Source organism: Camelina sativa, chromosome 6 (assembly GCF_000633955.1).
Source record: "Camelina sativa cultivar DH55 chromosome 6, Cs, whole genome shotgun sequence".
Lineage (NCBI taxonomy): Eukaryota > Viridiplantae > Streptophyta > Magnoliopsida > Brassicales > Brassicaceae > Camelina > Camelina sativa.
The window spans coordinates 16,429,716-16,442,204 of NC_025690.1; the positions used below are offsets into that span (position 1 = coordinate 16,429,716).

Genomic DNA, 12,489 nt, shown 5'->3' on the forward strand with positions numbered 1-12,489 from the left:
GAGTACCGTCCAGCTGCTAGCCCAACATTCACTCCAGCTCTTCACTCAAACTCACACAAGAAAGTGGCTGAGATGAGAAGCAAGAGATGCAGTGATGGTAGCTACATAACCGAAGAGAATGATCTGCAAGAACTGATTCCGAACAATGCCTACATTGGTGTAGACTAAAACCACGAGAAAAAAAGATGATTTCGATTTGCCAGGAGTAGGAAAGAGTCAGTTGAGCAGAAAAAAAAGGTTTAGCATTAGAAGAGATGGAATGAAGAGAGCAATCAATTTGGTGGGACTAAAAAAGTTAGATGAGAATTGATTGTGTTTTTGTATTTTGTATTTGTAGTGTGAATGGGCAAAAAAAAAACCTCTTGAAACAGAGGAAAAGTAAGTTTGAGGAAGATCAGAAGATTTTGAAGACATTAGAAAAAAAAAAATTAGGTGTTTGAGTATTACATTATATCTTCCTCTTCTTCTTTTTTTCTCTTTCAATTCTTTGTATTTTTATTGTGAGGATTCTTTTTCCTTTTTTTTGTAGTTCATTTGTTTAGCTAAAAGATTATATTTTTTGTTTCTGTTAATTAAAATCCAATGTTATAAATTGTTAATTATTTAGATGGTTTCCCTACCTTTGGAACTATACAATGCTAAATACTTACTTTCTTTTTGGCCGACAAGCTAAGATATATTTAATTAGGGTACTCGCTGATTGAAGTCTAAAATAGATTGAAACGGTTTATAGTTTCTTACAAGTTTTCTTATGGCTATATGGCTAAGTTAGTGGTATTGAATGATATATGCAATAATGAAAAAAAAAACTAAAATGGGAGATGAGAGATAGAGTAATAACAACCACCATCTTTTGCTAACAAAAAAAAAAGACTTCATACTAGCTTTTATGAAAATCCACCCATTTATGATGCCAATTCAAGTTAAGAGTGTTTCTTAAGCTACCTAACTTCATTCAAAACTCACTCATTTCATTTTTTCTCACTCTCTTTTTTTTTTTCCTTTCATAATTATTAGAGAAATATTTTTTCAACATTTTCAATTTGCTGAACATTACTATTTAAGAAACACATTGAAGGAATGATTAAACTTTTGTCCTCATATTGTTATTTTCAAAACATAAAAAGACTTAAAAGAGTTGTCTGATAAGTTACTTGACAAAAAAAGGATACCTTTTGTATTCACCAATGCACAAATAACCAACTCGATTGGGATAACATATCTTCCTTCATTCACGAATTTGATGATTTCACCAAAGTTTTTTTCTTTTCTTCTAATATAATCGCAGAACAAAGAGAGTTTTGTGAAATAATTTTCTTATTTTCTCAATCGTAACAAACTTTACAAAACTGTGATATATCCGTTGAAATAAACTAAACCGGATCTAAACTAAACCAGAAATCAATTGTATTTAAGTTAACCAATCTTATGTACCAACTACTCTCTAATACTCCCCCTCAAGATGGCGAGGAGTAGATGTTGATGACTCCCATCTTGCGCATAATCTCTTGAAAAGGAATCGGATGGAGAGCCTTTGTCAAAACATCAGCTAGTTGATGGTTGGTCCGAACAAACATTGTTTTAAGAATTCCATCTTCAATAGCTTCACGGACCTTGTGGCAGTCGAACTCAATATGTTTTGTTCGTTCGTGGTAAACAGAGTTGCTGGCGATGTAAAGAGCTGCTGTGTTATCACAATATAGATAAGCCGGAAGTGGAAAGAGAACCCTCAAAGCCTTCAATATATATGTGAACCATAACAACTCCTTGGTGATCATACTCATCGCACGGTACTCTGACTCAGCAGAACTCATCGAGACCACCTGCTGCTTCTTAGATTTCCACGAGACCAAAGATTGACCAATGAATATAGCATAGCCAGTATGAGATCGTCTATTATCAGGACAACCGCCCCAGTCTGCATCTGAGAAACCTCGAAGAGAAAAATCATGATCTTTCCCATAGAACAGACCCTGGCCAATCGTACCCTTCAAATACCTCAAGATCTTATGTACTGCTGTGAGATGAAATTTCCTTGGAGCTGCAGAGTATTGAGCCAGTTTTGATACAGCATAAGAGATGTCTGGTCTAGTAATAGTCAGATACTGCAACTTCCCAATGAGCCTCCTGTATTGTTTGCTATCTGGAATAAGTGCAGTCTCAGCTGCAGATAACTTCTTAAATGGTTTCTTGACAACCTTCACTGCATCAATACACTCTGTATCCAAAATTTCTTCATCAGCTTGCACAGTAGACTTCGCAAGGTTAGTTTCAGCTTTCCGTTCCGATAAACCAGTTGAAGACATCTGCAAATCAGGTTTCATAGGAATAGGAGAAGGTTTACAATCAGAAAAACCTGTAGCTTNCTCTTTCAATTCTTTGTATTTTTATTGTGAGGATTCTTTTTCCTTTTTTTTGTAGTTCATTTGTTTAGCTAAAAGATTATATTTTTTGTTTCTGTTAATTAAAATCCAATGTTATAAATTGTTAATTATTTAGATGGTTTCCCTACCTTTGGAACTATACAATGCTAAATACTTACTTTCTTTTTGGCCGACAAGCTAAGATATATTTAATTAGGGTACTCGCTGATTGAAGTCTAAAATAGATTGAAACGGTTTATAGTTTCTTACAAGTTTTCTTATGGCTATATGGCTAAGTTAGTGGTATTGAATGATATATGCAATAATGAAAAAAAAAACTAAAATGGGAGATGAGAGATAGAGTAATAACAACCACCATCTTTTGCTAACAAAAAAAAAAGACTTCATACTAGCTTTTATGAAAATCCACCCATTTATGATGCCAATTCAAGTTAAGAGTGTTTCTTAAGCTACCTAACTTCATTCAAAACTCACTCATTTCATTTTTTCTCACTCTCTTTTTTTTTTTCCTTTCATAATTATTAGAGAAATATTTTTTCAACATTTTCAATTTGCTGAACATTACTATTTAAGAAACACATTGAAGGAATGATTAAACTTTTGTCCTCATATTGTTATTTTCAAAACATAAAAAGACTTAAAAGAGTTGTCTGATAAGTTACTTGACAAAAAAAGGATACCTTTTGTATTCACCAATGCACAAATAACCAACTCGATTGGGATAACATATCTTCCTTCATTCACGAATTTGATGATTTCACCAAAGTTTTTTTCTTTTCTTCTAATATAATCGCAGAACAAAGAGAGTTTTGTGAAATAATTTTCTTATTTTCTCAATCGTAACAAACTTTACAAAACTGTGATATATCCGTTGAAATAAACTAAACCGGATCTAAACTAAACCAGAAATCAATTGTATTTAAGTTAACCAATCTTATGTACCAACTACTCTCTAATACTCCCCCTCAAGATGGCGAGGAGTAGATGTTGATGACTCCCATCTTGCGCATAATCTCTTGAAAAGGAATCGGATGGAGAGCCTTTGTCAAAACATCAGCTAGTTGATGGTTGGTCCGAACAAACATTGTTTTAAGAATTCCATCTTCAATAGCTTCACGGACCTTGTGGCAGTCGAACTCAATATGTTTTGTTCGTTCGTGGTAAACAGAGTTGCTGGCGATGTAAAGAGCTGCTGTGTTATCACAATATAGATAAGCCGGAAGTGGAAAGAGAACCCTCAAAGCCTTCAATATATATGTGAACCATAACAACTCCTTGGTGATCATACTCATCGCACGGTACTCTGACTCAGCAGAACTCATCGAGACCACCTGCTGCTTCTTAGATTTCCACGAGACCAAAGATTGACCAATGAATATAGCATAGCCAGTATGAGATCGTCTATTATCAGGACAACCGCCCCAGTCTGCATCTGAGAAACCTCGAAGAGAAAAATCATGATCTTTCCCATAGAACAGACCCTGGCCAATCGTACCCTTCAAATACCTCAAGATCTTATGTACTGCTGTGAGATGAAATTTCCTTGGAGCTGCAGAGTATTGAGCCAGTTTTGATACAGCATAAGAGATGTCTGGTCTAGTAATAGTCAGATACTGCAACTTCCCAATGAGCCTCCTGTATTGTTTGCTATCTGGAATAAGTGCAGTCTCAGCTGCAGATAACTTCTTAAATGGTTTATTGACAACCTTCACTGCATCAATACACTCTGTATCCAAAATTTCTTCATCAGCTTGCACAGTAGACTTTGCAAGGTTAGCTTCAGCTTTCCGTTCCGATAAACCAGTTGAAGACATCTGCAAATCAGGTTTCATAGGAATAGGAGAAGGTTTACAATCAGAAAAACCTGTAGCTTCCAGAAGATCGAGCACATACTTCCTTTGACTAAGAGTAATCCCTTCATCATTCCTTGCGATTTCAATACCGAGAAAGAACTTTGGAGTACCAAGATCTCTCAGTTGAAAAACGGAACCCAATTGATCCCGTAAAGCACAAGCTGCATCAGCATTAGTACTAGCAATCAATATGTCATCCACATACACTACAACTACCAGAAACTGATCACCTGTTTCTTTCACAAACAAAGTGTGTTCTCCATGGCATGTTTCAAAACCAAAACTCTTTAGAGTTGATTTAAACTTGAGAAACCACTGCCGAGATGCCTGTTTAAGCCCATAAATTGACTTATGTAATCGACACACTGCATTTGCTGGTACTGTTTCTCCTAGTATCTCTTCATAACCTGGTGGCAACTTCATGTAAATTTCCTCATCAAGGTCACCATTCAAGAATGCATTTGAAATGTCCAATTGGTGTAAGGACCATTGCATCTTGGGTGCGAGGGAAAGAATCATCTTGACTGTTGTCAGTTTAGCAACCGGTGAAAAAGTGTCACTAAAATCAATTCCCTCTTGCTGAGTATACCCTTTAGCCACCAATCTTGCTTTATATCTTTCAATACTGCCATCTGCATGGTATTTATTGTGAAAATCCATTTGCAACCTACAGCAACTTTACCATGTGGTAAATCACTCACACTCCAAGTTCCAGTCCTTATAAAAGCTCCAATCTCTTTTCCACAAGCATCAACCCACACCTTATCAAGCCTAGCTTCTGAATATCTTTGCGGTATCTTCGCTTTAGTGATGATATTAGTGAATGCATAGAAAGGCTCAGATAGATAAGAATAAGAGATATAATTTGCTAATGGATAAGGGGAAGTATTTTTGTGATTACTATTAGTAAGAGTATTGTTATTATAACAATGAAAGTCCTGTAAGTGGGAAGGCAGTTTTCTCTGCCGAGTTGGTTTAAGTTCAGAAGGAACAGAAACCATGGAAGATGACTCATCAGAATTGTGAGGAGCATCAGAAGATGGTTGCACTAAAGGCGATTGTCCATCATTGATTTGCACAGGAAGAGAAAAATGAGGAAAGAAAGTCTTTGCATCATCTGAGATTGTAGATGATGCAAAAGGAAAAATATCCTCATAGAATATGACATGTCGAGAAACAGAAACTGAGTATGTCTCTATGTCTAGTAGCTTGTAGCCCTTAAAACCTGAAGGATAACCTAGAAAAACACAAGCTCTAGCCCTAGGATCAAACTTAGTTCTAGACTTAGGAGAAGTAGAACAATAACATAAACAACCAAAGCTCTTAAGAGAATGATAATCTGGAATTTCTGATGTTAAGCGTTCTAGAGGAGTCTTATTGTCTATAACAGGGGAAGGTAATCTATTTATTAAGAAAACTGCAGTTAACACACAATCCCCCCAATATTCTAAAGGTATACCAGACTGAAACATAAGAGCCCTAGCTACATTCAACAGATGCTGATGTTTCCGTTCTACAACTGAATTTTGTTCAGGGGTTTCAGGACATGAATGAAAAGACTTAATTCCTTTTTGCAAATACAATTCAGTAAATTTCAATTCATTAGCATTATCAGATCTAACAGAACAAACCTTAGTGTTATATTGAGTCTCAACCATTGTTATAAAATCAGGAAAAACATGTAAGACATCAGATTTTTGTTTAAGCATATATAACCAGGTAGCTCTACTATAATCATCAACAATTGTCAGGAAATATCTATAGCCATCTACTGTAGGGACAGAAAAAGGACCCCAAGTATCTATGTGAAGCAATTCAAAAGGTTTATTACGCATGTGATTCATAGATTTGAAAGGTAAATGTTTCTGTTTTGAAAGATGACATATACGACAATGATGAGAATTCTTATTTATAGTTTTCTTTGGTAACAACAAAATATCAGAAAGAGACTCTATTTTAGAAACAGAAGGATGTCCTAATCTTTGATGCCAAATATTAGAATCTACTTTTTGAATAGAACAGACAGACTTACCAGGAAAAGTTGAAGACGACAGATTAACAAGCTTTTTATCAAGACTCAAAACATATAGATTTGCAACTTGACTACCTCTTCCAATCATTACCTCCTGAGTAAGAGCCTGAATGCAACAATCATCAGAAGTAAAAACCACTTTAGACTTCAATGTTTTAGTAACAACACTTACACTCAACAGATTAAATTTGAATTCAGGAATGTATAACACATTATAAAGACCTAAAGCATCTGTGAGTTGAATGTAACCAGTCCCTTCTATTTTAACTGTTTGGCCATTAGGAAGTCTAACATAAGTTCTTTCTAAGGCTTGGTATTCTACATACATCTCCCTCTCATGAGTAACATGATGACTAGCACCTGAATCTATGACTCAAGCTCTAAAAGATAACTCAATTTCATGAGGTATAGATGAAGTTAACATGTCATAATAGGTGAGATCATAAAGAGAAAGGAAAGTACCAGTCATCTGGGAGATGGTTGGTACAGAATTTGAAGTTGAAGCTATGGCTTTGTCCGGGCAGGCAGTGACACTAGTGGATTGGAGTTTAGAGCTCAAATAAGAAATCATGTGTTGAATCTGATCTTTGGACATATCTTCTTCTTTCTCTTCATGGCAATTCTCCTTTTCACCATAAAATTGATCAGCATTTGTCAAGTTGGTACTTCCCATAAACGTGTTCTTCTTAGCCCTTGGATGACCAGGTGGATAACCATGGACTTTGTAGCACTTATCCACTGTGTGTCCCAAACGAGAGCAATGTGAACATTTCGGTTTCTGAAAGTTCCCTTGAGCCATCAAGATCTGATTCGGTTCTGATTGAACTGTTTGAGTCTGAAAAGCAGAAGGAGTCACCAATGGTTTTCTGTTTCCAACAACACGTTGACTCTCATCCTGATCCAAGATATTATATATTTCACTCAACCCCGGCAATGGCTTCATGTTTAAGATCTGACCTCGAATATTGTTGAAATTATCATTCAACCCCATAAGAAACTGAATCACTCGACTGACCTCCACTTCTGCAAGTAATTCTTTCACCTGATCACAATCACACTTCTTAACTGTTCGAGACCTAGTGTTGCAAAGTTGTTCCCACAATGTCTTCTTCTTAGTAAAGTAAGTGGACAGATCAAGGTCTCCTTGCTTAAGCGTAATCATAGCCTGCTCCAGTTGGTATTTCCTTGGTAGATTGTTCACTCGAAACCTAGTAAACAAGTCATTCCACATTTCAACAGCATCTTGATAGTAAAGAATGCTATCATAAATCTCCTTGTTGACGACATTTAGGATCCACGACTTCACCATACTGTTACATCTACTCCATATCTTGAAATCAAAATCACTTTCACTTGGTCTCAACATAGATCCATCGATAAAGCAAAGCTTATTCTTAGCCTCTAAACTTATCTTCATCGCTATAGACCAGCTATTGTAATTTGATCCATCTAAGACATGAGCAACGATCGTTAAACCTGGGTGATCGGAGGATTGGAGATTGAAAGGATTATCCGACGGTTCCGATAGGCGCGACATCGATCCTTGAGTTCCGTATCCCTCCGATCGCTGAGAACGTTGCGATTTCCCAAATCCAAGCTCAGGTTCTTCATAGATCGCCGATTCACGAGTAATCTTGGCTGCGGATCCATCGAATTCTGGCGTAACACTTCTACTCTTCAGTTTTCCCCCTTTTCGCACCATTTTCTTCAAATCAAAGCTTCGGTAGGTCAATCGAAGAAGATGAAGATGATTGATCGGTGTAAGTTGAAGGAATCGAAAGAAATCGAAGGTGAAATCACCAGATTTTGCGGAAACAAAGCTCTGATACCATAATATAATCGCAGAACAAAGAGAGTTTTGTGAAATGATTTTCTTATTTTCTCAATCGTAACAAACTTTACAAAACTGTGATATATCCGTTGAAATAAACTAAACCGGATCTAAACTAAACTGGAAATCAATTGTATTTAAGTTAACCAATCTTATGTACCAACTACTCTCTAATATCTTCTTCTCTTTTGTCTTTTGATTATGTCCTTTTCTTCTTTCTGTTAGGGTCTTTTATGGGTGTTTTCAATGATCTATAGCTAGTTGGGTCTTCGCCAAACACATTACATATATCTATAGTAGACATATATACATATAGATATATCTTTTTCAATTGTTCAAAGTAGTACACTTACATGTTTACATAATTTTGGAGAAGCCTAACTCGAGACTTCCTTATAATTAGAAGCCTATAAAAACCCGATCATTCCATCCCTGCCCACTCTTCTTTCTCCTCATCACTTTCACTCAATTCGATAAACACCATCTTCAAGTCTTCAACTAAAGGAATCATCAAGACACAAAACTTTTGACTTGGTTGTTAGCTGTGCCCTGCTAGGTTAGATAGTCTATTAGGCCTCCATTATATAAGCCCACGTAGTATTTCTTTACTGGTTTTTTTTTTCTATAGCGATTGAAGCACACACGCGACTACGCGAGATCTTAGGCCCTGTCGCCTTAGACAATGAACTAAACTGATATTTGAAATCATAAAATATCCCCAATTTGTTCCCTTAAACACCTAAAAAGAACACATTACACCTCTCACTTCGAAAAAAGGAAAACACTAAAAATGGAAAGTTGCTTATTGAGTGTTTTAACTTTGTGATGATCAAAAGTTATCAATACCGTATCTTGCAAGTAAAAAAATAACAAATTTTGAAACGCTTCTCTACTCTCTGTTAAGAAGGCGATGGAGACGACGAAGAGGCTCTGTTACAGAGAAGCGACAGTGAAGGAGATTAAGCAGGTGAAGTGAAGAAAGTGATTCGAGTAATCTCTCACTCTCATCGTCGTCATTGAAGCCCAATACAAAAACGGAGTTCCACTTACCCAATCATATAAAGCCCATCAAGAATATGTCCAATATTGATGCCTTTGCTAATCAATCATCTATCGCACAATTGGCCAGGTTAGATTTCTCATCCTTAAATCAAAAATGATTTTTCCTAAAATAAAAAAAAAATCCATGGTTTTTTTTTTTCGACAACAAAAAAAAATCCATGGTTTTTAAATAAATTTTCAAATCTTTTTTTTTCTAAAATATGTTGTTTAATTTTTTTCTAATTTTGGATGAGAAATTTACTGAAAATAATTAGAGATTTCACAAATTCAACTTGTTTTTCTCATAGTTTTGTACTTTTAGCATTCAAATTTTTGTTCCAAGATTCAATTGTTATTTTATTTTAATTTTGATACTAAATTTTCAAAACAATATGAAAACTCATCAAACTTTAGATCCAATCATTTGATTTAGTCATTTGATCTTTAGAGATTTCACAAATTTAAGTTGTAAGTTGAAATGGAGATTTTTTTTTTTTTTATAGATTTTTTATTTATATTTCTCTATCACAGATTTTAAATATATTTTGCATTCAAGTTTTGTTTTATGTAGTTGAACTTTTAGCTTTCAAGTGTACGACTTTTATTCGATTCAACATATTTGCTACAAGTGACAAACTAAAGAATCATTTGAATAATCCAAGCAAAAAAGAGAAGGAGAAAGTTATTTTACGTTTTTGTAAAAGGAGAAATGTTAAAACATATGGTGGGCATTCACGGGAACAGATCAAAAACCTTTTTTCTTAGTAAAAGAGGAATAATTCAGAATACCACACTGATAAATTAGTAGCAAATTGGTGTTAACAAACCCAAAAGAAATAAACAAAGAACTAAACTTAGTTGTGGTGCTCACGAGCCTAGTCGCAAGTGGACGGCAAAAAAACAGAAGTTCACTATTAAGAAAGTTAAAGTTATTAGTTAAAAAGTCTAATATAGGCGAGGCAATGACTAAAAATGTTAGAAAAATTAATAAAGGAGAGCTTAAAATTGGCAAGAAGAAAAAAAACATCAAAACAGTAGAAACAAAAAAAAAACATAAAGGCAAAGCTGCAAAGTCAAGTTGGGTCGGTGAAACCCACCTTAGACCATATGCAACGGCATACATTTGGTCTGTCCCCCGGTATTTTTTGTTTTTAAATAAATAAAAAAAGGCAGCATCTGTGTGGAACGTTTCTTAATATGAGACGTTTCTTAATATGTCATTTGTTACACGTGGCAGCATCTGTGTGGTTGGTGTTGTTTGGTTTTTTTTTTTATTTTTTTTTTGGTTTTTAATTTTATGGATTGAATAAACTGTTTTTAATTTTTAATGTTTTAATTGTATGTTTTGTTTTTTTTTCAAGTTTTTGTAACTTTGTAATTTTCTTATGAACGGTTAAAAAAAAATTTTGATTGAGCATATTTGGACTAACTTTGGACATCTTCCAGATAATGAAGATTAATTAAAAAAAATTCTATGAATTGAATAAAATGTTTGTTTTTATCTTTGATGTTTGTATGGTTTATGTTTTTTATCTTTCATGTTTTAATTGTATATTTTGTTTTTTTTCCAAGTTTTTGTAACTTTTTATTTATTTTTATGTTTTTAATGTCAATGTTATATGTTTTATTTAAATTAAAACTTTAATATGTTTTTATTTATTAATTTAAATAATTAATTTTTTTAATTAAAAATACTATTATTTTTTCTAGGGGACCAACTCTGAGGGACACCAATACTCATACCACACTTAAGAAACTTTCAAAATAAATTTAATATATTTGAAAGACCAAAAATTGTCCTACACCAATGCACATGCTCTTACTCCTTGTCGTCCTCCCTAGTTTGAACATGTGTACTCTCTTCGTTACTAACCATCACTTTTGTCATATATACATTTTTCAAAAATCAGATAAAATCTTTAGCGAAAAAGCTATGTTATTTCTGAGATCAAAATCTGGCTTTTTCTTTTTCTTTTGGTTACCACTTCAAATATGCAGGATCGTGCCTAGATTCCTGGAGGCCTAAGACAAAAAAATAAAAATTTATATATTTTCGTGATAAAAAATGTTATAACTTATAACTAAAATTAGATATATTTTTTATAATAAATTATAGATAATTAGTATTTTGTTTTTAATCTATGAAAATAAAACTTTATGTTATATACTATAAATATATAATATTATACAATTTTTTAATCTATTTTCTTAATTAACACTTTATATCTACGAAAATACAATAATTTTTAAAAGTATATATTATAAAATACTAGAGATAAATAAAGATACTTTTTAATATATTAAATAAATTTTTGAAAATATATATTTTACTAATATATTAAATAATTGTTTAAATTTAGGGACCAATTAAACGGCCAATAAAATCTTAATATTAGGGGACCTAAGGCAAATGCCTTTTTTTTTTACTCATAGGCACGGCCTTGCAAATATGTACAGTGATAAACACGATATACAGTATATGAATTTAATACTTACACCTCAATCAGTACGAGGCAAGTTCCATCTTGAGTTTATTTTTAGAAAGATACACTATTTTCCTATGTATACATCTTCTGATCTAGAAGCTTTTCTATTAATCATCAATTAAAGTGGGAAGACGGCATGCTAATTTGAATGAATGAATACCCAACTTGTAAAGATTCTAGAAGATTTTCTATATATATCAACTAAATATTCGGCATGAAGCTCTCTCAAATACTTGGTCCACCTATTTATAGAGTACACAACTTTTTTTGGGAAACAGCTGAATGGAAAACTCTGTATTATTTAGGGTTTGGTACTAGTTCCTTTTGTTGTGCAACTATCAATAAATAACCTCATAGGCACATAGCTTTATTTTGATTAACTCTAAACTCTGAAGTGAGTCGTTACAAATTAAAGTAAGATTTTGTGGCCTCTCATATCTCTTGGTTCATAATCTTAGTTTGATGATGAGTGCCGACTCTGCAATCTATCTATTACGAGATTTTATTGTTAAACTTACAAATCAACACATATGTTTTACCTAGATTTTTGTCTCTGTACCAAATGTTTTACATAATCCTCTATGCCTAGGATCAGAAGAACAAGTAAATTAGTTTACTTGCTCTTTTGGAAGGTCTTGTAGTATATCATCAAGGCTGCCCAAGATGATGGACTAATAATAAACATTTTCTTGTAGGTTATTCGTCCAATTATTATTTTGGATTAAATACATTAACCATAATTTCAAGTGAAAACATCATAAACATAGTATATTATTGTTAATATTTCAGTTTTAAAAAAAAACATCTAAATTTCCAAGAACTCTAAACCTTACTCGATTTTCAAAATGAGCAATGATGGGAT

The 12,489-nt window shown here is 33.6% G+C and overlaps 2 protein-coding genes across 2 annotated transcripts in view; one reads left to right on the forward strand and one right to left on the reverse strand.

Moving 5' to 3' along the window:
* LOC104791753 (GATA transcription factor 8-like) overlaps positions 1–428 on the forward strand; it is a 3,428-nt gene extending 3,000 nt beyond the window's left edge. Inside the window, exon 4 of the mRNA XM_010517721.2 lies at positions 27–428. Coding sequence (XP_010516023.1) covers positions 27–168 — 142 coding nt within the window. The 3' untranslated portion in view covers positions 169–428. The remainder of the gene's footprint in view (positions 1–26) is intronic.
* On the reverse strand, positions 1,458–2,324 carry LOC109133345 (uncharacterized mitochondrial protein AtMg00810-like). Its single transcript, XM_019246374.1, has one exon. It carries the CDS (start codon positions 2,322–2,324, stop codon positions 1,458–1,460), a length of 867 nt encoding a protein of 288 aa, XP_019101919.1.